Here is a 24,312-nt window from a genome sequence, read left to right on the forward strand (position 1 = left end):
GGATCGATATGTTCAAGGAAGTCTACAATTCCAAAACTATTTCTATGCTTCAGATTAGGCAGAAACTACAACTCGAATACCATTTTCCATCATACTTCCGATCCGCATGCAGTGGCGGCATAGATTTCTGTCAAGACGTCGCGACTAGACCCAGAGGACGTTGCGAGGTTCGCCGTCTAGATCACGTCGAAGAGCTCTAGGCTCTCGGGGTGGTCTATAACTAGGCGTCAAGCAGGGATTTAAAGTAATGCCACTAATGCAATTCGTAACTAATAGTAGAGTATACTAAATGATTGATCTTGAGCACGAAGCTCTATACAAAGGAAATCCATCTTGATTATATAGTCCTTCATGCTTCCATGATTACTAGTGATCCTTCATGATCATTAGTGATCATCTATATCGTGATCCTTAGTGATCCTTAATGATCACCAGTGATCACCTATACCGTGATCCTTAGTGATCCTTAATGATCACTATTGATCATTTGTGATCACGTGTCTTGGTAGTTGTGTAGCCCGTCGTAACAACTACCTCGAGAGCCTAGAGCACTTCCACGTGATCTAGACGGCAAACCTCGTAACATTAATTGGATTTTTATAAATTATTTTTTAAAATAATTTGATCTATTTAATAGATTTTGATTCAAAAATTTGAAGAAAATTTATAATTTATTTTCTTTTCTTTTTTTTTTTGAAAGGTTATATAAGATTTTAATAATTTTTTAATTTTATATATAAATCTGTAACGATACTGTACTGGAGGCAGCGGCTGCCTAAGGTTTCGTCTGGTTGGTAGTTGTGGGTTAAGGCTTTATCACTGGTTGTGACGGAAATCCCTGCTTTCCTCCCACCTTTATTATATAAGAAACCTCAGGTACATTAACCATGTCCACACATGATACGATTACTCGAGATTAGTATGCGATTTAGGTGACCTGAGGATCAGATCCGGACAAGTACTAGGTATCAATGGTTATCGGTAAAGTAAGATCATTGGAGGAATAAATACGACTTCTTTTTGCCTAGCCATTGCGGCTAGGCCATTCATTTGTGTATATATAGAGTAGCTATCCCCATCTACAGGTGCTCTTCACCTGTAGATTCTAAGTTAAATACAATTGCTGGTCTATAAACACCCTTTTGGTCACAATTTAGTATTTAGTATTTAGTATTTAGTATTTAGTATTTAGTATTTAGTATTTAGTATTTAGTATTTAGTATTTAGTATTTAGTATTTAGTATTTAGTATTTAGTATTTAGTATTTAGTATTAGCACTATTGTGATTCTATCTTGTGGTACATACTGGGGAAGTGTGATGGTGGTGAACTTCTTGTGTTTTTGGTTTTGGATATGGGGAGTACTGTAGTTTTGGAGAGGTGCCGCTTGCTTATTTGTTTGCTTGCGTATGAGGACTAGAGGTGCTAGGCATATGTAGAATGAGTCGACCGTTTATATAGGTCTGGAGTAGAGCCAATTTACGGGATATGTGGAAAGGTATCTATAATAGATATTCGTGTTCATGTTAATTATCATGGTATGATGATTTATTCCTTCGTAATATGTCTTAAATTTCGATTTCTTTTTTCCTTCCTCTAAATTTTTTTTAATTAGAGAAGTATCCAGTATTTTGAATATTCCCTTTAATATTAGTTGATCGTTATACCTTTTTTCTCGTAGAAGTACGAGGATAGTTGATACTGCTGCTGGATTCAGCGGAGAGCTTGAAAGTAAAATTTAGGACTTTATGGTTCTTCTCAAGTGATCTCTTTTGTCTCATGAGGATGGAGAAATATACGACGTCAGCGTCGTTGGTTCCTCCCACTCTACTGAACTTATTTAACTGCTCGGGAAAATGTACTTCGGATGGTGGGAACGGTGCTACATGGGGCGTTAGCATTTATGTTCCCCCCCGCTAAACAAGTACATGCTTGGTTTTAAGTTTTTAGTTTGGGAAATATTGACATAAAATTAGTATTTATTCTATTCTAGTAGCTTAGACAACGCATAATCCGTTCTCCATGTAGTCAGTGGCTGCCACCTTAAGATCGTATGTGCACGCACTGTCAGAAAGCACGTGACTTGGAGCTTTTGGAGCTTGAGGATCCAAAAGGATCCAAGAGAGCATGAATATCTATATAACCAAGATGGATTCCCTTTGTATAGAGCTTCGTGCTCAAGATCAATCATTTAGTATACTCTACTATTAGTTACGAATTGCATATCATTATTGTCATTACTTTAAGTCCCTGCTTGACGCCTAGTTATAAACTACTGTTACGAGGTTTGCCGTCTAGATCACGTGGAAGTGCTCTAGGCTCTCGAGGTGGTTTATAACTAGGCGTCAAGCAGGGACTTAAAGTAATGACAATAATGCAATTCGTAACTAATAGTAGAGTATACTAAATGATTGATCTTGAGCACGAAGCTCTATACAAAGGAAATCCATCTTGATTATATAGTCCTTCATGCTTCCATGATTACTAGTGATCCTTCATGATCATTAGTGATCATCTATATCGTGATCCTTAGTGATCCTTAATGATCACCAGTGATCACCTATACCGTGATCCTTAGTGATCCTTAATGATCACTATTGATCATTTGTGATCACGTGTCTTGGTAGTTGTGTAGCCCGTCGTAACAACTACCTCGAGAGCCTAGAGCACTTCCACGTGATCTAGACGGCAAACCTCGTAACATTAGTTGAGTATTTGTGAATTATTGTTGACAGAGATTTGATCTATATTATAGATATTGATGCACAAATTTGAAGAAGATTTATAATTTTATTTTCTTTTGCTTTTTTTTTTTGAGAGGGTATATAGGATGTTAAGAGATTTTTTAAATTTATATATAAATCTGTAGCGATACTGTACTGGAGGCAGCGGCTGCCTAAGGTTTCGTCTGGTTGGTAGTTGTGGGTTAAGGCTTTATCACTGGTTGTGACGGAAATCCCTGCTTTCCTCCCACCTTTATTATATAAGAAACCTCAGGTACATTAACCATGTCCACACATGATACGATTACTCGAGATTAGTATGCGATTTAGGTGACCTGAGGATCAGATCCGGACAAGTACTAGGTATCAATGGTTATCGGTAAAGTAAGATCATTGGAGGAATAAATACGACTTCTTTTTGCCTAGCCATTGCGGCTAGGCCATTCATTTGTGTATATATAGAGTAGCTATCCCCATCTACAGGTGCTCTTCACCTGTAGATTCTAAGTTAAATACAATTGCTGGTCTATAAACACCCTGTTGGTCACACTGGTCTTCACTTGGAAGTGAAGTCGTTACTAGATCAAGTAGAATGTAGGTAAACTAATTGATAACTAAGTTGAGCACGAAGCTCTTAGACTGTGAAACTATCTTAACTATATACTTCTGAATGTTATTGGATAGCCTGGATAGACTGGTCTACCTGGGCTATCCCCTAGACTGGATAGACTAGGCTATCCAGTCTATCCATCACGTGATCCTTAAAAGGCCTCAGGACACTAATCCTGGGACGATTCTGATCCTAGGATAATTGTGATTCGTGACAAAATCCTATACAAATTAAAAATTCATAAGTTTAATCTTTCAAATTTCAATGAAATCAAGTATCAAAAATCTGAAATTTTCAGGATTTATCAATAATTATATAATTAATCTATAGTTCAAATTTTATTAAATTATATTAATTAATTATAAAGTTATTAATAGTTGAAAATAACGATTTTTGGTGTAAAAGGATGGCCGATATTAGAGGTGGCCGAGAAGTGGGGTGCTAGACTTATTGCTCCTTTCACAACCACTGCATCTGCGTTTGTCTCGGCTTCCACAAGTTCAGCTCATAATCCTTCAAATTAGAGGTTTTCAACTCTCTCAACTATTGCTACCATTTTACAACTAGCTCATCCTATATAACTAGTGAATTCTCATTTATCTACCTCGACAGTATTTCAAGCTCGTTTTCTCTTATTCCTACTTCTTGTATCTTTACACAATATCGAAATTCTACTTCAATTTCAACATTACTACCCTTAGCGAGATCATCGACCTCTTCATTCTCCTATTCCTCCTACCCTTCCTCCCTACCATCCAGACCCATCCTCACCTCTACGATCCACTCCAAACCCCCACATTTCATCCCCCACAATCAGCCTCAATATCAATATCAATATCAATATCAATATCAACATTAATATTAACACACAATCATTATCCCCCTCATCATACTCCGACTCGCATGTTTCCTATTCAATACTTTCGTCCTCTCTACTAAAAAAACTACTCCCCCGAAAAACCAAACTCGACGATAAAGAGCTTGAGATAGTAGGTAATGATTATGAAAGAAAAAGGAAAAAGAGCTGTAATACTAAGATTGAAAGAGGGAAGAGATAGAAGAAATGGAAGAAATGGAAGAAATGAAGTAGAAGAAAAAGAAAAAGAAAGATATAAAATGATAGGTATAGATAGACCATTCGAATTAGAATCGGGGTTGGATCATGCGGTTTTGAAGAGGTATGAGATGAATGGGTGCTGGATGAGTGGTTGGGCGGTGGTGAATAGCTTGGGAGTTGTATGTGTTAATGTCTATGCAAAAGATTGATGGGGTGGGAAGAGAGTTTGCTGTTAGGGGTAGGTAAATGGGATGGATTTTTTCCGTGTGGAGGTTTTGGGAACTGGTTGTTGGATTGTTGGATTAGGGTAAAGGATCTGGGGGATGAAGAGGTAAGGAGGAAGAGGTGATGGCAGATGAGAGATGAAAGATGCGAGCATGGTGGAAATGGGGGGGATAGATTTTGAGTCCAGATTTGAAGATAATAGATAGGATGGGACAGCTGGTGAGATAACCTAGTGCTGGCTGATGGGTGTTAAGATCTCTAGGCCTTATTATTGTGGGCAGCTATAAGATCGCATGATCGAAATATTGTGGAAGGTCTGGAATATATGGTTTGGTGAGATATAGAAGCCTTGCATCGCTATGTAATTGACTTTTTGAGCCAAAAAAGAAAAGGCCAGAAGGATGCTGACATTTATATTATATGGTGAAATTTGAGGCTTGCTTATGTTTTATATGTTTAATTGAAGATTGGAAATTGGACGGCGAGGATGGTGTGCGTGCTGTTGTCGTAAAGAAGCAAGATGTGAGCGTATAACGAGCAGGGAAACTAATATGTAGACATATTTCCTCAACATTGAATTGTTCACTGCAACAAATTTTGATATAAACCCAATAGTACTGAGTTGGAGAAGGACTGGTATGAACCACCTCTAACTCTGTTATATTTTTATCATCACTAACAAGAAACAGACAATCAGAAAATCTGATTCGAGTCCAGGAGAAGACAGGCTAAATGAAATATCCATGTAAAACAACAGAATTACTTCCAAGATTACATATGCATGGATTAAATAAGATAAATCCATGCAACCAATAAATTCTCCAAACCCTTTGTAGTATCATCCCGAAAGCTGTAATGCAAATATAAGATCTTACAAACAAGGAATATATATTTTGAACATCAGAGAAAGTAAAAAAGAACTAACACGAGGACGGTGTATATAATAGACTCGGAAGATGTAATGAGTGCTAGGTAGTTCGAGGAGTAAAATTTGAGGATGTGATGTAAAGCTTGAGATGTCTGATGCGGAACACTTTATATGTGAGGGGTTGATTTCTAGCAGGGAGGATTGAGGGGCGAGAAAAAGAAGTTCGGCTACTTGGAAGCTATGAGGCAATACTGAGGTTGAATGAAATGAAAATGAATAAATGGATTGCTGGATATGTAATGACTGGTAACCATTTACTGTATACGGAACTGCGGAGTAACAATGAAATTATTGTAGTAGTCAACCCTCAATTGATAAAACATTAAGTTTGGAAATATGATTTAATGTGAGATGTTGAAAAGGGGTGATTTAGAATTCAACTAACTAATTCCAATGAAATGTGTTTCCTCCTATGTTGACATGATTACGTCCAGAATCTGATCATGAAAATCACATGCCACAAGAAAAAACAACTTCATCTATGGATTAAGTATATTTTCTATATACTAGTAGTTTGCATTGGTGAATGCAATTCTATAGGCATAAGGGATAAACTTGACTTTACCTTTCGAGATACTTAAGGGGTTTGAGAAACCGGCAATAGATGTGGCAGGATACTGAAAATGAAAGAGACTAATTTTCGGTTTCTATAATCAGGTATTAACCAATGATTACTCCTGCTTTCTTACTTGCTTTGATTTGATTTGATATCTTTAGTCACCACTTCCCGCCAGTTGGTTACTTGGTAATAATATGGGCGAGATTTCTAATTGAGGGGAGAATGCGAGAGAGTACAATCATAGATACATTGGAAAATGACGAGCTAGAGCTGTTTTATCGCTTCCAATCGAAATCGAAGGGTTTTGTGATTTCATACTACTTGCAACATTGTCATATGTAGTATTCGCACAGTATATCCTCAAACCTTCATATTAAATGCCAAGTTACCGTCTTGCGCTTCTCTACATTAGCAAGAGGCTCATCATGAAGATTTCAAACATTTTGCGGTGTTTGAATTTGATTGATGTATAGACAAAGAGATACACAACCAGCACAATAGCTAGAGCATATATCAATTGGGCTGTAGATAGGGGTTGTGGTAACTAACCTTGAATTATTTAGTATCAAAGACGATATAGGCACTGCGCAGACCGACCTTTCCCCATGGGGATCGAAGTGTCAACCATTTTCTGATGGAACACGTCCTGCAAAACAACGTATAGTTTTCGGCCATACATCTTGGTGTTAATGACGTTCCTTCGATTGCGGAACATTTTGAAAAATGTATATCCTTGAGAAGTTCAGGTAATCTTACAAGAACTTACTTTCTTCGGCTTGAACCATTATTAGGAGAGGATCTTGAGCAGTAGAAGAAAAGCTTCAAATTTGCCACGGGACGTATTTGAAAACCCATTACTTTAACAAGCTCCATCAACAGAGACCAAAATACTATTGGCAGGGATTTACCATGGCTCCATCGAACATATGCAATAAGAAGATACGTCGACTGTCAAACTTTTGATTTCCCCTCTGTCGTTGAGGTCAATACCTGAAAAGATATGTTAAAGACCGTGTTGGTTGCAGAAATATATAAGAGAAGGATACATCAGGAACAACGATGGTGACCCTGCTGAGGAGATACGAGATTCGTAAAGCGCAAATAGATGCATTACTTTCTAATAAGTCCCTGAATTTATGTTCATTTGGCCACTCGGACAACATTGACGACTCCGTGAGCCTGCTTCATAAGATCAACATGAGATCAACGAACCCGTCCAGGAGAAGAATGCTTAGACATAGTTGATAGCTTGAACAGAAAAAAAAAAAAGAAAAAAAAAAAAGAAAAAAAAAAAAGGTGAGATTACATTTCCGCTAGAGATGTAAACGTGAGCTTTGCCGTGATGCTTGATCAGAATAACATGACATTTAAATCCATTAATTGATTGATATTAATATCATAAATTTACTCAAACCACAATCACAAAATCATAAAAAAGCCCAAAACACCCTAAAAAACTTTTACCGAACGCACTAAATCACCACCGCCACCTTCATACCATACCTGACTAACGACTTTATGATAGCAAAACCCAATATATCGCGATATCGTCCTATTATAACATTATTAAAATAAAATGCACCATCAATTCAAACAATAAAATAGAAAGGAAGAAAGATGAACACCATGGAGCATAACGGCAACGCCCCATCAAACCCCGCCTTAGATATAAAGTCCGTAAAGCAATCATCTCATTCCCAAATTTTTCACTACTCCCCCAGACTATATGAACTAACACCCAACCTAGTCCTCTTACCCTCTTCGATATAGCAAAACAAGAAGGAAGACCTCTATATACCTGTGCGCCTATGGTACGGTATAGTAAGGTATGATTTCCCTCAGTGATTGATTACCGCATCTTTGCTGATGAGATACAAAGCTTGCATTTCGAGAAACTGTTGCGCAGTATGGTGTTGATCTTTGTTGGACTCCTATGGTATGTTTATTTCATCGGCAAGGGTTATGGGTTGTGTGAATGAGAGACATGGAAAGAGTACTGATGGAGATAGATTTTGGCAAAAGAGTTTAATCGTAGTGTGTTTGCACGTGATTCTGGTAAGCACGTGGTTTTTTCTGCTGTCTTTTATCTTTCCTTTGAGAGATCATTTTTGGGTCGGAGTCGAGTGGCTACTATTTTGAGGAGAGGATTGTAATTTCTACTTCGAATGGGACTTGTTTTATCTGCTTGGTCGTGTTTGTATAGTAAGTTGGTAGTGCCAACAGCAGAGGAATATTTACCTACTGCACGACTTCACGCAGGAATTATACCATCCGCATGAATGTGAGTAACATACGGAGAAGCCGTGTAGTTCACTATCTCACGCCATATTATTGAACATGCAAGTGCCGTGAGTTTTGTAATTTCTGGTGGTACGGATGCATATATCCCAACCTTACCCATGACCGCTTATTACCTTTTTCTACACTTTTCATATCGATATCTTCTCACACCTTTCCTCACACTTCTCTTTTCACTCCTTTTCCACAGCCTCTCTCACACCATTTTCTCCACTTCTATTACACACTATTCCCAATCCATCTTCCACTCCCTCCTAACACCTCTCATCCAAAACCCCTACCAAACCCCCACTAACGCACCCCATAGATTTCACCACCTCCCCAACAAGCACTCCCACAATCGCCCAATTTGGCGTGTGTTCCCCCCTCGAAATCTCCCGCTCAACCACCCTCATCGCCCCCTATATAAACGGCATCGACATAAACTGCGGGTGTCCCCAATCATGGGCCTGCGCCTGTTCCATCGGCGCAGCACTAATGCACAAACGTGAACTTGTCGCTGAAATGGTTAAAGAGGCGAAAAGTGCTTTAAAGCGAGAGGGGTATGAGGGCAAAAAAACTGTTAGTGTGAAGATTAGGATTCATCGGGATTTGAGGTGTGTTTTTATTTTCTGATTTCGGGTTTGAATTTGTAGAAGGAGGAAGGGGAGAAAGTTGGGGGGAAAGAGAGTATAGCTAATGGGAAATAGGGATACTGTAGATTTTATCAAAACAGTCCAGGATGCCGGGGTGGATTTTATTACTATTCATGGACGTATGCGTTCGACTCCTTCCTCTCATCCAGTTAATCTCGAGGCTATAAAGCTTTTAAATACGCATACCACAGTTCCTACTGGTAAGTAGAATCTATTCACTAAATCCTTTGATTCTTACTACATATCTCATCCTATTCCCGCTCTGAAACCCCACTTACCTATTTCCCCATACCCATATCCTTTACTCCCCAACCTCCATCCCCCTTCTTTCCCCCAATCTCCCCCTACCCCTACCCCTACCCTTCCACCTATCCAACCCACTCTCAACCCCCCAACTAACCCCCCTAGTATCCAACGGCGACATAACCAGCCTCCGCTCTGCCCACGAACACACGCAACAAACCTCCGTGTCGGGCGTAATGTCCGCCCGCGGACTCCTCTCCAACCCCGCTCTCTTCGCCGGCTACGTCTCCACCCCCTGGGAATGTGTTGATGTATTTCTGAATTGTGTTGTTAGGCAGCCGATTCCTTTTAAACTTGTTGTGCATCATTTGAGTGAGATGTGTGGGAGTGTTGGTGACGGGGGAAATGCGGGAAAATCTTTATTGAATAAAGAAGAAAGAATGAGATTGATGGAGTGTAGGGATATGATTGAGGTGATTGATTTTATGGATGGGGTTAGGAGCGGTGTTGGTGGGGTGGGGAGATTGTAAATTTTGAATTATAGATTTTAGATTAATTCTTGAAGTTGGATGGAATGGACAAGGGTAAGATATTTTATCAATTAAATAGAAATTTATTATATTCATTATATTCTAAGTCTTATATCCCCAAAGGATATTTGTTACTAAACATTAACTTATCCTCTCTAATCTCTGACTGACAGTCTACTACATAGATACAAAACATCCGAAAATAAGTCAAAAGTGACAGACATAAGCAAGAAAATAAAGTTCGTACGCTCTGGGTATCCTATCTCTACAAAACCATATCGTATCAAAGAGTATCTTCATCCAACTCCATCCTAAGTAATTAATGGTTTCGCCTATGACCAAGGGTCGAGATCTTTCCACATTATCCATATTCCAGAAACCACAGATTTGTCTTCAAATCATTATCGGAACCGATATTCTTGAACGATCAAGCTGGTTTTGTTGAATTCTCCCTCGTCAACTTTCTTCTTGTATCAGAAGAACCTCCTCCACTTCCACGTTCTCTAATACTTCCCATTCCACTAACACCTCCCAAACGACCTCTCTCCTCTTTTGCATGCGCTTTCCTGTTACTCGACTTAGACTTCCGAGTACAAATATCTGGACCCCAATTCCCCAAATCTGCCCCCTTATGTCCTTTTGGGAATGATGCTTTAGTTGGCAAACTTCCACCTTGACACCCATATTCTCCTCTCTCATGCGCAAATTTTAAACCTTCCATCACAAGTCTCCATCGCCATTCTGGAGAATTTTCGTTATACGGTTGTGACTGGTTTGTATTGTTGTAGCTTGGAACACATGGTGTAAGACCATTGACTGTAAATCCAGTTTTCCAATCCTTGGCACATCCCCAAGGGTGAAACCGGGTTGCTGCGCAGTTGGATATCGGGCAGTAATGACTTGATGTTGCGGGATAAGAGTTTTCAAGTGTTTGTTCCGACGATCCAGAGCCACGGTAAAAAGAGAGAGTGTGAAGACAGGTACCTGGGATATGCGCGTATTTACACTGTTGAGATTGGTTGATAAGAGGACCTCTAGGTGGATATTTCCAGGGCCAGTCGCTGAGAGGAGGTGGCCGAAATGAACACCCATTCTCACTTGTGAAATCTGGGCAGATCTGCTGGAGCATACAATTTGGTACTGAACACTTAAAGTTGGGTGTCGTGAAGGAAGAAGGACATATGTGGCGGTAGCTTCGTGGGAGTAGTAACACAGCTCTTTGAATATCGTCAGCGGTGGTTGTCGGGGGAACGAGGTTCTTGGATGAGGATGGCTTTGATTTATAGAGATGCGGTGGGTAGACCGTTTTATTGATAGATATGCTTCCCTGTGGGCTAGTGTTTGTACTACTAGCTTTGTATGAGGAATGTGCCGACAGTTGTTTGGTTGGTGAAGTAGGAGTAGACATATGATTTGTCTTTCCAGACATCGGTGTCCGCAACATTGACTTGTCTACCTGCGAAATATTGACCTGTGATGGAACTGGCATTGGCGACTTGGGTGGAGACTGAACAATAGTGGTTTGATGTTGGAAAGAATCAACAGATTTCGAAAGAGAATTCCATGGCAACTGTGAAGAAACCATAGGCAGTGGGGATGGTACCGGGTGGAGAAAAATGGGCGTCATCGGCCTTTGGCTGTATGAGCTGAAATGAATATATGGACCAAATGAAGTGCGCTGACCGCTTTGCGCACACCATGTTCTGGATCTATTAAGAAGAGGATGAAATTTTACTTGTGTGGGGAAACTGCGGCTTTGTTCTACCATAAATCCTGGTTCGAGAATCGAATATTTCAACGGAGATAGTGCCTGTATAGTAGGTACTGGTGCAAATGGTGTGGGACTCGTAAACTCGGATGACATAAACGAGGACGGGGAAAAAGGTTTCTGCAAAATTAGGTTAGCAATTTCTATTCGACAGTTTCTGACACATCGAGACTTACGGCGTCGGGATTGAACCTGGTAGCAGACTTTGAATGTTCCATCTCTTTGAAAGCAATGGCATGTTCGTTTTTAGTGACTAATTGTGCCCCTTCAATTGCTGCTTTTTTTATCCCAATGGATAACCTCGCAAGCCTCTCCTTCTCAAAAAGATCATCAATCAGATCCAACTCACTTGAATGAACATTCATAAGGCGATCGAGTTCATCCTGGGGAGCACCCAAAGCACTTTTCATGAAAACAATACCCTGCATCATATGCTTGATAGCATGTATCACTCTATGTGGATCATTTGTCACCACATCCAATAAAGGTAAGGCTCCTTCGATATAAGAAGGGGTTTCATGACGTTCTGCTTCGCATAGTTCTTCAACCTCCATACCCTTTGCTCTCCCGAGTTTCGGCGGAGCATTGTAATGATCAATTTTTAGCATTGTTGTAGTGTCTGGGAATTCGAATGGAGGAAGAAGCTCTTTTTGTGGGGGATTTGTTGTCTCTATTGTAATGAAATTCGGAAATTCCGCCGTAGCCTCGCTTTCAAAATCTTCATCTTTGGCAACAGAAATATCATTATTTTTATTTTCAGTCGGAGAATTCCAAGGTGTATTTGCCTCCTCTACGTCAGCCGCAGTTTCGTCAGACATAATACTTGTACATTCTGCATTAGTGGGTGATAGAAGTACATCCTCCTTTTCCCCAATTGAATGAATTCTGGGAGAAGACATTTCTTTTCGAGGCGTAACAGGAAGAGTCGGAAGAGGTGGGAGAGAAGGACTGTGTGGAAGAGAAGAATGACGAATGGAATGGAGTGGTTTCGGCACTTTGGATGGAAATAATGAGCCCCAATTAGATGTGGTGACAGTCTTCTTTCCTGGAGGTTTAGGATTTGGCGAGAGTGCAGGGAACTCTTCAGTGTTATCAATTCGAAGCATCTCTGTTGAATTGGTCTTGTCAGAGTTGTCGCTCGACCCCATAGTGAATATGCAAGTCGGTGGGTAATTTGGTGTTTGGATTCCGATGATTGTGATTAGAAATAAGTTAATTCTGCTCAGTATTGAATAAATCAGTCACTAAGTGTTTCAAATTGAAGAAAGCAATAATGATGGATTGAGTATCATGATGGAATAAACAACCTTTATAGTAAAAGCAAATGCAATGCAAGTGATTGTGCCGTATATAATGGTAGTTGTGAATTTCCACGTGGCTAATCTTTCCAATTCTAATGGCCGCACAGTTTTCTCTTTCAATTGACGAAAAGGCATATCTAAAATTCATTGAATCAGTAGAATCTTCCTCTATTTCTTGATAAATTGTATTGTGAGAAAATCATTCGGAGTGGTGTTGAAAGTGAAGTGAAGTCATGAAATCACATACACTTTCATGGATTTTGTCTTCTGAGTCCTAGTCAGTTCCTGAATTCCAATATGTAATGAATTATAAATGAACTCACCCTAGTCCTCCTACTCCCTGCTGAGAGCAAAGATGATGTAAATAAATAAAATGGCATTTATGGTTGACAGAGTGAGCATTGAAATTCGAAAGTAGAGAGTTTTGCGATCAAGATTATGGAAAGCCTCGAATTGCATATTGAGCCTTGAAAGGTGTTGAGCTTTTGATGAGAATGCAAAGTGCAGATCTCTGGATTGTAAAAGGGATGTATTGAGAGTTGTGAGTATATTGCAGCTCTTGGAGCTGACTATGAGAAGTGGTGATGTGAGGAGAGTAGGTAGATCGGGAAGATTCCATGATATCTTAATAATACCTAACTCGAAACACAGAGGAAATTACCAGTATTCTCTATTGGCTCTCGAAGCGAGCATTCAGATAGTATGTCAATGATGAAGCAATTGAAACAATAACAATAACCGTGGAAATACTCATCTTGGAACTTGTAATGATAAAAGATATCAAGCTTGGAGATATATTGGTGAATATCCATGGAACATGCTTAAAAGTAGCAGTTGGCTGAATGTGGCAAGTGTAGAACAGAACACCCAGTATTTTGGAAAATCATCTTACATTGTGAATGAAAATTTGCAATTTGTTTTGGAGAGACGTTTGTCTTAAGACAAGTGAAGATGTTTGAATTTGTTGCAAATAGGGAAGGTGCAACGTTGGTCAGCTGATGTGCTTTGTGTGTTAGATACAGCAGTTTCTAAAACTGATGAGGCATACCTTGCTTGACCTATGACTTGTGCTTCTAGTTTGGTATGTTGTTGCACGGAATACATAGTAATTAATAAAATCTGGGAGGAGATAAACATCCCATGATTGCACCTCTCATTGTTCCCCCGGTACTCCTGGACCTCTGACTCTTCTTATTATCCATCTTCCTAAAATTCCTCTGTTCTCCCTTCTCATCCACATGTCAAAGCAACTCACTCTCAAAAAGCAACCTCTTAATAATTGTTACTCAGCATCGAATCCATTAGTAAAGCTTCTTTCTCATCTTAACTTACACTTTTTCATTCTAGAACTCATTCCATTACCTTGAAAAGATTCAAGCTTTTAGCCCGAGAGTCGCTGCATGTCTGCTGAACAGCGGGTACAATGCTTTCGCACTTGTATCCATAGTCGTCACTAAGCCTCTCATAATGAGGAATACTCCATGACACTGACATTCCGAAGGTCGTTGAGGCTTGTTCACTTGCATATTTTTCGTCGAAGCTCCGGGGAAGGCGTGGGAATAGTGTAAATGATGTAGTCTTTTCGCGTTTTCTCTCTCGTTTTCTGGGCAAGTTCTCGGGGAATTATTTCCTTTCGCCATATTTGATAATTTCTAGCTTGCATAGGCGCCGAAAGAATAAGGTGATTTCCGATGGTTTGATCATCGCAAGATGGGTAAAGCCGTTATTTGTTTGTTTGGTTGGTTGGTACGTAGATAAGTCATTTACGTCCTCAGGTCTGAGCATCTACTGCTTCCTAATGCGCGTGTTTTTGACCAATGTTATTGCAACCATTCATTCACCACTTTTACCATCCAAAGCCCTCGGGATGGGGCAAAACTCGATGTTCGTAATGCCGAATGGATTGATTTGTTTGCAACATTTATGCTCCAACATAAAGTAATTCCATTTACTTTATTAGTATTAGAATCATAGGACTCCTCGATCATTGACAACTTGAATTGACCAGTATTCCATTTTGGGACTTTAACACAGGATTCGCATCTGAGCCTATCACTACATTATCAATATTACTAGGAAACAAGGGAAGGATTGAAACCACTGCAATATTCGATGGAATTTGTTCGCGATGCAAATCTCGACAAGCCTGTGACGCTCTTGCAACAATGGCATCTGAATATATTTAATACAATGATGCAGACGATGAGGGAGTAAAAGAACTAGAGGAGTTCGAAAGGTAACAGCAAGGAGGAAGGAAATTAACGAATCGCTCTCATATAGGGGGCTCAAACGGTTTTGTGGTTTATCGTCTTCACGTATAGCCCTGCATCACGATCGTCCTTAAATCTCACCTAATTGAGAGCTTTGATCAGAAAAGAACGAAAGGACACATTCTTACTTCCACCACCTCAAACGGGAAAAACAACTGCAGAATTAGCAGTAAAAGTAATATCATTCTTTCTCGGCGGGAAAAGAGCCAGTAAACATGGAGTCTTCAATTTTAAATTGATTTTTGTAAAATATGCCACGCAACTACACGGCAAAATCATTCGTACCATCATGCTCGAGGATGATCACGCTTGAGGTCCGAAAACTGACCGGAATTTCCCCAAGTTTCCTTTTATGAAATTTCCCGAAAATAGCCCAAGATTCAGAACAACTCGAAATCTCATTACCGACACGTGATATTGGTGCTCGCATTTAAACTCTTATGTTGCTGAGCTGAACGATGGTAGAGCATTCGGGGCTGAGTTTTCTCGTCAGTCCACACTCAAGTCAGCCTACTAACCGAAAGCACACCGCAAATGAATATATGCAAATCTTCGGGACATATATGAGAAATTAAAGACATGAAACTTTAATGACGGGGAAAAGATCGTCAGTTTGATCTTCAAACCGCCTGTTGTGTAGGCTGTGGCGTTGACTCATGCCGTCTGAACCGCCTTCATTATTGGCAGCACTTTAGCCAAATAATGTGGTGTTTTGACATGTGTTGACACCGCACACCCGCGGCGACACAGCAGTTCATAGCAGCAGATCTTGTTTTTCATTGGAGTAGTTGATGTCCTGGAACTCGTGGGGAATTGATGTTTCTTATGGTGGTTATAGCCCATATGAAAATTTCTCTCCAATCAATTGAGAGATACATCCACACAATGGGAATCCTTCAATTTATAAGACATAATTCTAAATGAAGTGAATCCAAGAGATTGATTGACCACGCGGCCTGTTTTGCTGATGTGAAGGTTGTGATTAATTACCTAGGTATTTGGTATTGAAGTAAATGTATATGTATATAAGAAGCTGCTGAGAAGTCGAGCTGATAAAGCTGCTGCTGTTATGGGGTAAAAGTTAAAAAGTTACATCCCCGGATTTTATATTACTTCATTCAACAGACCAATATATGGTCCCTTGCAGCTATTGATGGATTTATGATGTTTGAGACAGTTGCAAGGTCTCGAGAGGGCCCAAACATGCATCTACGTTTCCGATCCCCACCTATTGAAGCCTGTAATTTAGACGAAGATAACGAATCAATTCATCCATCGACCCCTAACTTTGTGAAGATGAAGTCAGATCCTAGGTAAGAGAACCTGACTCTGTTCTGTATGAAGACAAAAAGATATCATTCATTCATTCATTCAGTTAACCTTATGTACCTAATCCTACTCCATTTCTTTGCGCTTCGGCTAAATAGATCCATGGTATCTATCTTACTCTCACTCTCTTACTTTCACTATTCTGCTTCCATCATCTCATCAATCTATCGCAATTTCCCCAAAAACCGTCTCAAGTCTACACCGTTCCTCCTATACTTGAAAAGGCTCAAACTTTCCGACTTCCATTGTTGCATTCGTGCCGCCACAAGACTCCAAAAGTATGGAACAGATGGCAGTGGAAAGCAATAGAGGCTGTGCCTTAAAATAGTATTATTCCTCTACTCCCGTATTCCTTATCAGTGGCTCGTTTGCATCTTACGGGGCACGTCTTGTGTCGGTCCCTCACTGTTTCTGCGCTTTAGCCGTCTTCTGGGATGAGCTCCCTGTACGAAACGCTCCACCCTAATCTTAATTCGCATCTTCTACTACCTAGGCGCGCGATCAGTACTCTTTACGGCGTCGAAATGGGGTAGCATGTACAAAAGCGGTAAATCGGGGTCATGCTCTTCGGATTTATCATTTAACATGATGTGAAATGACATGTTAGCTAACACTATGTTTTCTTCTTTAGAACCACTTGTCCCGCTACTTTCTCTTCCTCTTGCTACACATCCCATACGACATTTACACATTCATTCAATTGTCTACGGAAGGATCGGGAGTCTGACTTCAAGGTTAGAAACAACCGAAAGGATCGAAAGATCTTGAGAAAGAGGCGTAAATCTAGCCAACACGAGTTTGGAAACAATTTCACTCAATCTTCACGACCTCACACAAAACATATAACTTCGATCTCTTATCCTGCATATATTCGACCAATACTTTCTAAACACGATTTGATCATCTGGGAAGGAATTACGTGGGAAATGCAATCTCCGCCACGAAATTCTCGACCGGCATCCGCTGGCAGTGCGAGTACCTTTGATTCAAAACCTCGAAGCCCTTTGAGCACTAGTTCCTCAATTGACGATATATCCAGCCTAGTCAGTGATATCTCTTCAGTATCCAACAATTTCTCCATTAGATCAGTATCAAGAAGTTCAATAAATGGACCCACTAGGTCTCAGACAGATCCAATAATCTCCAATCGTTACGAATTTGAGCCCAGACCACCGGTTCAAACACCTCTTCTCGAGCCTCAAAGATTGATGCAAGAACCTGTATCTTGGACGAAATTTGTTTCGCAGCCATCTTCAGGAGATGGTTTACTTAAACTTCCCGAAGAAATACTTTTGGTTATTCTGAGAGAGCTCAAGAAATCACATCTGAAAGCGGGAAGTCTAAGTTGTGCAACATGTTGGATGAGAGATTTGCATAGTCTTGCATTGAGCAACAAAAAATGGTGGAGTGCTGCAAGAGTCATTTTATATGAAGACATACAACTTGTTGGAAGTGATTCGACTTTACATACAAAAAAGAAGTACAAGTCAAAATATGGAACGAGATTAAGACTCCTTCGTCGAACCCTTCGAAGTCAACCAGAACTCGCCAAATATGTCAAATCATTGAAGGTCCCTTCGCTACCAGAATCGGTCAAAACGAAACAAGAACAGGATGAATATATGGATTTAGTGGCCTCTGTAATAATGGCATGCCCAAACTTAGAACGTGTACCAGGAATTTATCAGCCATACGATCATGAATTTACAAGATTCTTTCACGCATTGTCGACACGGTCAAAACTCATTGAGAAAGTCTGGGTCATTGAACCAAGTCCCATACGACGTCTTTATAATGCCTCTGAAAAAGCCGAAAACCCTGTGATTGTACCAGGTCCCTTACGCTCCGAACAGTATCTGGATTTTTTGGGCCTCAACTCGAACTGGCCCCATTTACAAACGCTCGTACTTCATTGTAGCCCAGGTGGCATGATTGATTCACCTCTATTCACCGATATTTTTCAACGTCTTCCATCGCTTCAGGATTTATACATTTCGAACTTCCCACGTACATCTTTTAATGACGAGAATTTAGTTTGTTTACCAGCCCTCAAAAATCTTCGACTCGATTCACTTCCAGGTATAACCCCGAATGGATTATCAGCCTATGCTTCATTGCCTAGTTCTGCTGGTTTGACCTCGCTTTCTCTAATATCATTGCCACTTCGATCACTAGCCGTACTGGCTCGACTTTTCACTCATTTGAAGAACCTCAAATCCTTCTCTTTATCACAGGGTCCTTCTCCTATGCTCAACGATCAGAATGACATCTTCTTACATCCTTATCTTGCATCATCCACTCTCGAACATCTTCACTGGGAAATTACAAATCCGGATGACGATAAAGCCACTGAAATCCTTGCAAAATCCATCACCTTTTCTGGCTTTCCCAGTCTTAGGTCTATCCGTGCCCCAACTGACTTCAATGGTGTAATCCAAAAGTTATGTAAACCAAGGGCAAAAATTGAACTACCTGGAGACAAATATCGAAACATGGGACTTAGCGGTACTCCAAACCGATCATCAAGTATGCCTGCTGCTATACCTATCATGCCTCCTTCCAACCGACAGTCGGTATTCTCCCGACAAAGCGAGCGTCGTGATAGTGTGATGACAGGAAAATCTTCCAATTCATCTTCACTATCTCTCCCGTATGAATCTGCTATAGATGGAAGTGGTAGACATGAAATGATGAGTCTATTAAATGCTCGTCAACTTGCTCAACTTCGAATCGATAATGCAACAATACCACAATTCGATATCATAGTTTGGGACGATGAAGGACAATTCGTTGAGAGGTTCAAGCTAGGAACATTCATCGGAAAAGTGGAAAGTAGAGTGGTATACAACCTAAAGCCAGATTTTGAAGGCAGCGATGAATCAATCATGACTATTGAAACACTTTTGGAAAAAGGAGTAGAGTCGAGATCTAATGATGGTTGTACAGGCAGTTGGAATATAGATCTAGACTCCAAGTCAAAAGATAGAAAGAAGAGAGATTGGTGGTGGCATACTGAGAGAGAGAGATGGAGAGAGATAAAATTGGCTACTTTCTTTTGATTTTTCTTTTGTTATGATACCCAGGGTATGCATGGTGTTTATGTTGAAAAGTCTTATGTTTATCATATCTGATGGATGGATGGATAGTGCATGGTGGGAATTCACTATTAGGTTTCCTGTATAGGTAGTGTAAATATAATATTAATGTCTTTTTACTTCATTCAGCTTTTTGATATGTGGGAGTTTTCTTTTCTATTTATTGGTCTGTTCTTGAGTTTTTTGTTCATATTGATACTGATACTAATACTAGTACTGACAGATAGATGAAATTGTTCAAATATAGGAACCACAGGAGTATCACGCCATTATCACAAAAAGAATAATACCTCCCCAACTATCATCTGAACTCCATTCCTTCACTAACCAGCTACTAAATAATATTCACCTTTACCATTCATCTCCACCACACCAGCTCCGCCTCTCGGCAGCCTGCACGCCTGCTTGGTTTTGAAAGATCTTTCTTTCCTCTTCCTACTTTCTCTTCCTCTTTATCATCATCATTTTTTTTGATGCGTATTCCTTGCCACAGCCGTTCAATACCTACCCACGTCCTGGGTATCTAGTACCTACAGCGCATGATATCAAAGCAAAGGCAAACTGTACATTACGAGATACGAGAGACGATACACCAGACACTAGATAATAAGCGTGGTATTTTATAAACTGGTTGCTTGGTTGCTTGCTTGGTTGCTTGGTTGCTTGTTTGCTAGTTTGTTTGTATTTCTGTGCTTTGTTTTGTTATTTTAATTTGTTACTTTTGACACGGTTTACGAGATTGAGATACAGATTGAGATTGAGATACAAAATCATCCCATCTTATCACATTCTCCTTTCTTCACAACTTATTGAGGAAATCTCTTTAGTATTTATTTCAATACTCGACTCGATAGACAGACAGACAAAGCAGATATCGACGTCGATCTTGATTTTAAGATCGAAGATCGAAAGATAAACTGTCAACAAAACACCAAATCACAATCTACACCATCGATCTGATAATCTTCGCCAAAATGCACAACCGATTCATCCCCAAAAGAGGTCTCCATACCTGCGAAATCATCGCTCTTTTCGTGATGGTTGGGGCTCAATTTTTTATTGGGGGGTTTATGTTGCGGGGTATGGGGGTGGGTTGGGGTTTTGGTGTTGATAGTGGTATGGGTACTGGTATGGGAATTGATACTGGTATGGGAACTGGAATTGCAGATGTATTACCTATTGTTAAGGAACGATTTAATGGGAGTCTTTATAATATGGTTAAGATGAATGAGGGGGAAGGGGGGTATTTTGTAGGAGAGGGAGAGGGAGAGAGAGTTGGTGATAGAGATAGATCCAAGGCGGAAAAGGGAAGAGTTAGAGAAGCGTTTAGGATGATGATGGATGAGGAGATATATATGACGGGGAAAAGAAATAAGATTACTGAGATTTATTTGGATAATATTGGGGAAATGATCAGGAGTCGTATTGCTGATCATCGGGAATTTGTTATAGAGAAGAAGGATTTTTTGAGGAGCGTTTTGGGGGATATGGTTGACGCGGTTTATGGGATTGAAGGGATTGTTGGGATGGCTGCTACTAGTACGGGAAATACTGGAGAAGAAGCTTCTCAGCATCATCCACAGAATAAATATATGGAACCTGGAGAAAATATCTGGTCAGGAACACTACATCAAGAAGAAAAAGCAACTCGATTCCACAAGATCGCAAAACAGAAAATGGAGAAAGGAGATTTTGAGGGCGTTTTAAAAATGATTAGCGAGACTCTTTCGGGATTTGAATCTCTTTTCATGAAGAAATCAAGGGAAGAAGATAGAAACTGGAGAGGTGATGAGGAGACGGAGAAAGTTCGAGAGGAGGTATATAGGATGGTGGAGGAGAAAAAGAGGATGGTTTATCGGGGTGTAATGGTTTCTGGGGAGATTTTAAGGGGGGTGCAGAGAGAGATGGTGGAGATGGAGGGATGGGTTGAGGGAATGAGGGATTTTTTGGTGGGGGTTTGTGGTGAGGTTTTGGGAAGGGGGTGAGTTGTGGTTTTCTTTGACTTGTTTTTTTTGGGGGGTTGAAGTGGGAGCTGGGAGGAGGGGTTTTTCCTGATGGGGATGATGTAGGACTTACTAACGTGATATACGACAGGAATCGATGTAAAGATTAAGATTAAGATTAAGACGAAGATTTGATATGGTATGATATGGTATGATATGGTACCGATGTGCCTCTGAAGGATTACATACGTACAGCTACCACGCATACATACATACAACAGCAACAACTATTTCATTACCCCAATTTTCACCCTCTGACCACCTCGCATAAAAAATCACTCAAATAACCAAACAACCAAACATCACCTCCAACACTCCCTATTGACAAGATATCCTACCTACCTACCCACCTTCATACCAGACACAACAAGCCATACACACCTTACCATATCAGACACCACACCACACCACACAACTCAAACAACGAAACAAAGCTAAGGAAAAAAATATAAATAGATACGATGAATGAGAAGACTTTTGTATTATATCCCATTACGAATAATAACACTGGCGCACCAACATCAATATCAGCACTGCATGATGATACAGTCATAGAGAGATATAAGGTTTGTATTTGTATTTGCAGTTCTGATTGGTTTGAGGAGGAAGGAGAGGAGAGGAAGGGGAGGAAGGGAAGGGGAAGGAAGGGAATTAAAATAAGGAAATAAAGAAGAATATGAGTTTTTACTTGTAGTTTTTATTAGCACATTAGTACATTAATTAGTAAAATAGTGCATACATTTCACAGTATCATATAGGAATCAGAATATAATCAATAGATATATATATTAGGTATACATCATTACAAAATGAATGTATATAAGCTTATAGATAATATACATCTTCCCCCTTTCAATCACATCTTTTTCCCTCTCCCCTATTCATCCCCTTCTCTCTCCTACGCTCTCTATCAACTCCCCGACCGCACAACACATTCCCCTCAACAACCCCGCAAAATATATAGGTAAACTTATAACTATAAATGAAGAATTTGTATATGCCAAGGATACCTGAGTGGGGTGTTTTTCTGGTATTTGTTTGGTTTGTTAGTTGATTGATTGATTAATTGAATTTTTTTTCCTAGTTGAATTTTCGTGGATCTGACTCTTTGCTCTCTGATTTCATTTTTTATATTTCTTTTAATTACTATTATTGTAGCGATCGCTACAGATAGCGACGTTGCAGGGACACTATGCTTGCGACGTAGCAAGTGCCATCCACGTAGCTTACCCTTTGAATAAAACCCTTTTTAGAGTTAGAATCAACAGCTTTTACAACCTTTACAATATTGGGCCACCTCACATTTATATTCTTCTGAGGATTTGTATGGAAAATTGATATTAGCCTTTAATAAGTAACTCAAAACTTAACAAACCCTCAAAACAAAGTCCTACAAAAGCTCACTTATAGAAACACCTAAAGGGAAAAAGAATTCAACGCCCCCAAACCCCGCACCCGTCCCAAGTATCCACACTAAACTCAAGCGTTTATTGTATAGAGATATTATAGAGAATAATAGAATGAATGATGGGAAGTAGAGCTGAGAGATCGAGATGTGCGTATATAAGAGTTTGATAGGGACGGGACACGGAACGTGGGGATGCGGAAGAGGGGGGGAGCGTTGAGAGGAGGAGGAGGAGGAGGAGGAGGAGGAGGAGGAGGAGGAGGAGGGAGAGCGTGGAAAGAAGAAGAGGTGGGAGAGCGTGGAAAGAAGAAAAGGTGGGAGAGGGTGGAAAGAAGAAGAGGTGGGGGAGGGCGGAGGTGTTGATAATTGGGGATTGGAGGAAAGAACGAGGAACGAAAAAAGAAAGGGGTTAGATGAGAGGTTAAATCTTATACGAGTAAGAGAAAAAAAGAAATATTATAGACCAATAAACCCACCTCAACAACGTTCCCATCACAAATAACATAAACCTATAATAACTCATCGCCATCGTACCTCTTCCCCAATATAAGCAGCACTATAACCCCAAAATCCAGCTTGAGTCAAAAAGAAGCTATTTTGCAATTATGATTATTGAGAGTTTGGTATCCAATACCGACTTGTCAATCACTTGATTATTTCAATGAGAGATGAAATACACAAGATGTGAGATACACAAGATGTGAGATACGAGAGTAGATAGAACAGAAAAAGTATGGGGCAAGGGGAGGGGGAGAAATAATTTTTGTGGTGGGAAATATTAATGAAAAAAGGGAGGACTTATATAAATAGCTCAAGGCAACGCAACGCGAAACAAAACAAATTCCTAATTACGCCGGTGGAAAATAACCCCAAAATAAATAGTTTGCTTGTTGTAGCAGTGAGATATTGATATGAGGATGTGATATATATAACAGTACTAAATAGTTAGAAGTGAGGATAGAACAGCGTTGAAGAGGTGGGAATGTAATCTTATATTTACTATTGATGTGTGTAGGTGTTAGCAATATGGGTATAAAAGGACGTGGAGCAGAATGAGGGGAAGGTAAGAGACAGCATACCGGTTTTATTATGTGAGTTAAATATACCACAAACTTATCTATATGAGTGATGAATTTTGTTTCTGATCTTTGAAGTACGTATACTTGGTGTTGAATGTTTGAGGCTATCAAATCTTTGAAACTCTTTTAGATGAAAATTGAAAATATGAGAGGGGAATACATACCGATACCGAGTGAGAATATAACTACTCACTATCCCATCTGGAGACATTCTGCTTTAGGGTAGTTACAGTAGTATGGGTGAGTATGAGTATA

The 24,312-nt window shown here is 39.9% G+C and overlaps 9 protein-coding genes across 9 annotated transcripts; 6 read left to right on the plus strand and 3 right to left on the minus strand.

Moving 5' to 3' along the window:
* Positions 1–3,091: 3,091 nt before the first annotated feature.
* Positions 3,092–5,590, plus strand: SS1G_06498 (predicted protein; the record flags this gene model as incomplete). The annotated part of the gene is made up of 5 exons (XM_001592208.1): positions 3,092–3,106; positions 3,710–3,810; positions 4,391–4,568; positions 5,172–5,250; positions 5,562–5,590. The coding sequence occupies 5 exons, from the start codon at positions 3,092–3,094 to the stop codon at positions 5,588–5,590; spliced, it is 402 nt and encodes a 133-aa protein (XP_001592258.1).
* Positions 5,591–6,048: 458 nt separating this feature from the next.
* On the minus strand, positions 6,049–6,886 carry SS1G_06499 (predicted protein; the record flags this gene model as incomplete). The annotated part of the gene is made up of 4 exons (XM_001592209.1): positions 6,049–6,189; positions 6,468–6,499; positions 6,699–6,833; positions 6,868–6,886. The coding sequence occupies 4 exons, from the start codon at positions 6,884–6,886 to the stop codon at positions 6,049–6,051; spliced, it is 327 nt and encodes a 108-aa protein (XP_001592259.1).
* Positions 6,887–7,727: 841 nt separating this feature from the next.
* Positions 7,728–9,807, plus strand: SS1G_06500 (hypothetical protein; the record flags this gene model as incomplete). Its single annotated transcript, XM_001592210.1, has 7 exons — positions 7,728–7,774; positions 7,849–7,927; positions 7,981–8,037; positions 8,111–8,156; positions 8,707–8,995; positions 9,089–9,234; positions 9,443–9,807. The coding sequence occupies 7 exons, from the start codon at positions 7,728–7,730 to the stop codon at positions 9,805–9,807; spliced, it is 1,029 nt and encodes a 342-aa protein (XP_001592260.1).
* A 427-nt stretch (positions 9,808–10,234) lies between these two features.
* On the minus strand, positions 10,235–11,236 carry SS1G_06501 (predicted protein; the record flags this gene model as incomplete). Its single annotated transcript, XM_001592211.1, has 1 exon — positions 10,235–11,236. The coding sequence occupies one exon, from the start codon at positions 11,234–11,236 to the stop codon at positions 10,235–10,237; it is 1,002 nt and encodes a 333-aa protein (XP_001592261.1).
* A 482-nt stretch (positions 11,237–11,718) lies between these two features.
* SS1G_06502 (predicted protein) lies at positions 11,719–12,723 on the minus strand (the record flags this gene model as incomplete). Its single annotated transcript, XM_001592212.1, has 1 exon — positions 11,719–12,723. One exon carries the CDS (start codon positions 12,721–12,723, stop codon positions 11,719–11,721), a length of 1,005 nt encoding a protein of 334 aa, XP_001592262.1.
* A 526-nt stretch (positions 12,724–13,249) lies between these two features.
* On the plus strand, positions 13,250–13,718 carry SS1G_06503 (predicted protein; the record flags this gene model as incomplete). The annotated part of the gene is made up of 2 exons (XM_001592213.1): positions 13,250–13,270; positions 13,578–13,718. 2 exons carry the CDS (start codon positions 13,250–13,252, stop codon positions 13,716–13,718), a joined length of 162 nt encoding a protein of 53 aa, XP_001592263.1.
* An 868-nt stretch (positions 13,719–14,586) lies between these two features.
* On the plus strand, positions 14,587–15,459 carry SS1G_06504 (predicted protein; the record flags this gene model as incomplete). The annotated part of the gene is made up of 3 exons (XM_001592214.1): positions 14,587–14,622; positions 15,157–15,191; positions 15,249–15,459. The coding sequence occupies 3 exons, from the start codon at positions 14,587–14,589 to the stop codon at positions 15,457–15,459; spliced, it is 282 nt and encodes a 93-aa protein (XP_001592264.1).
* Positions 15,460–16,999: 1,540 nt separating this feature from the next.
* On the plus strand, positions 17,000–19,534 carry SS1G_06505 (hypothetical protein; the record flags this gene model as incomplete). Its single annotated transcript, XM_001592215.1, has 2 exons — positions 17,000–17,004; positions 17,107–19,534. The coding sequence occupies 2 exons, from the start codon at positions 17,000–17,002 to the stop codon at positions 19,532–19,534; spliced, it is 2,433 nt and encodes an 810-aa protein (XP_001592265.1).
* A 1,010-nt stretch (positions 19,535–20,544) lies between these two features.
* Positions 20,545–21,708, plus strand: SS1G_06506 (predicted protein; the record flags this gene model as incomplete). The annotated part of the gene is made up of 2 exons (XM_001592216.1): positions 20,545–21,532; positions 21,665–21,708. The coding sequence occupies 2 exons, from the start codon at positions 20,545–20,547 to the stop codon at positions 21,706–21,708; spliced, it is 1,032 nt and encodes a 343-aa protein (XP_001592266.1).
* Between the last annotated feature and the right edge of the window lie 2,604 nt (positions 21,709–24,312).

This window comes from Sclerotinia sclerotiorum, genomic scaffold (genome assembly GCF_000146945.2).
Source record: "Sclerotinia sclerotiorum 1980 UF-70 scaffold_8 genomic scaffold, whole genome shotgun sequence".
NCBI classification, from domain to species: Eukaryota; Fungi; Ascomycota; class Leotiomycetes; order Helotiales; family Sclerotiniaceae; genus Sclerotinia; species Sclerotinia sclerotiorum.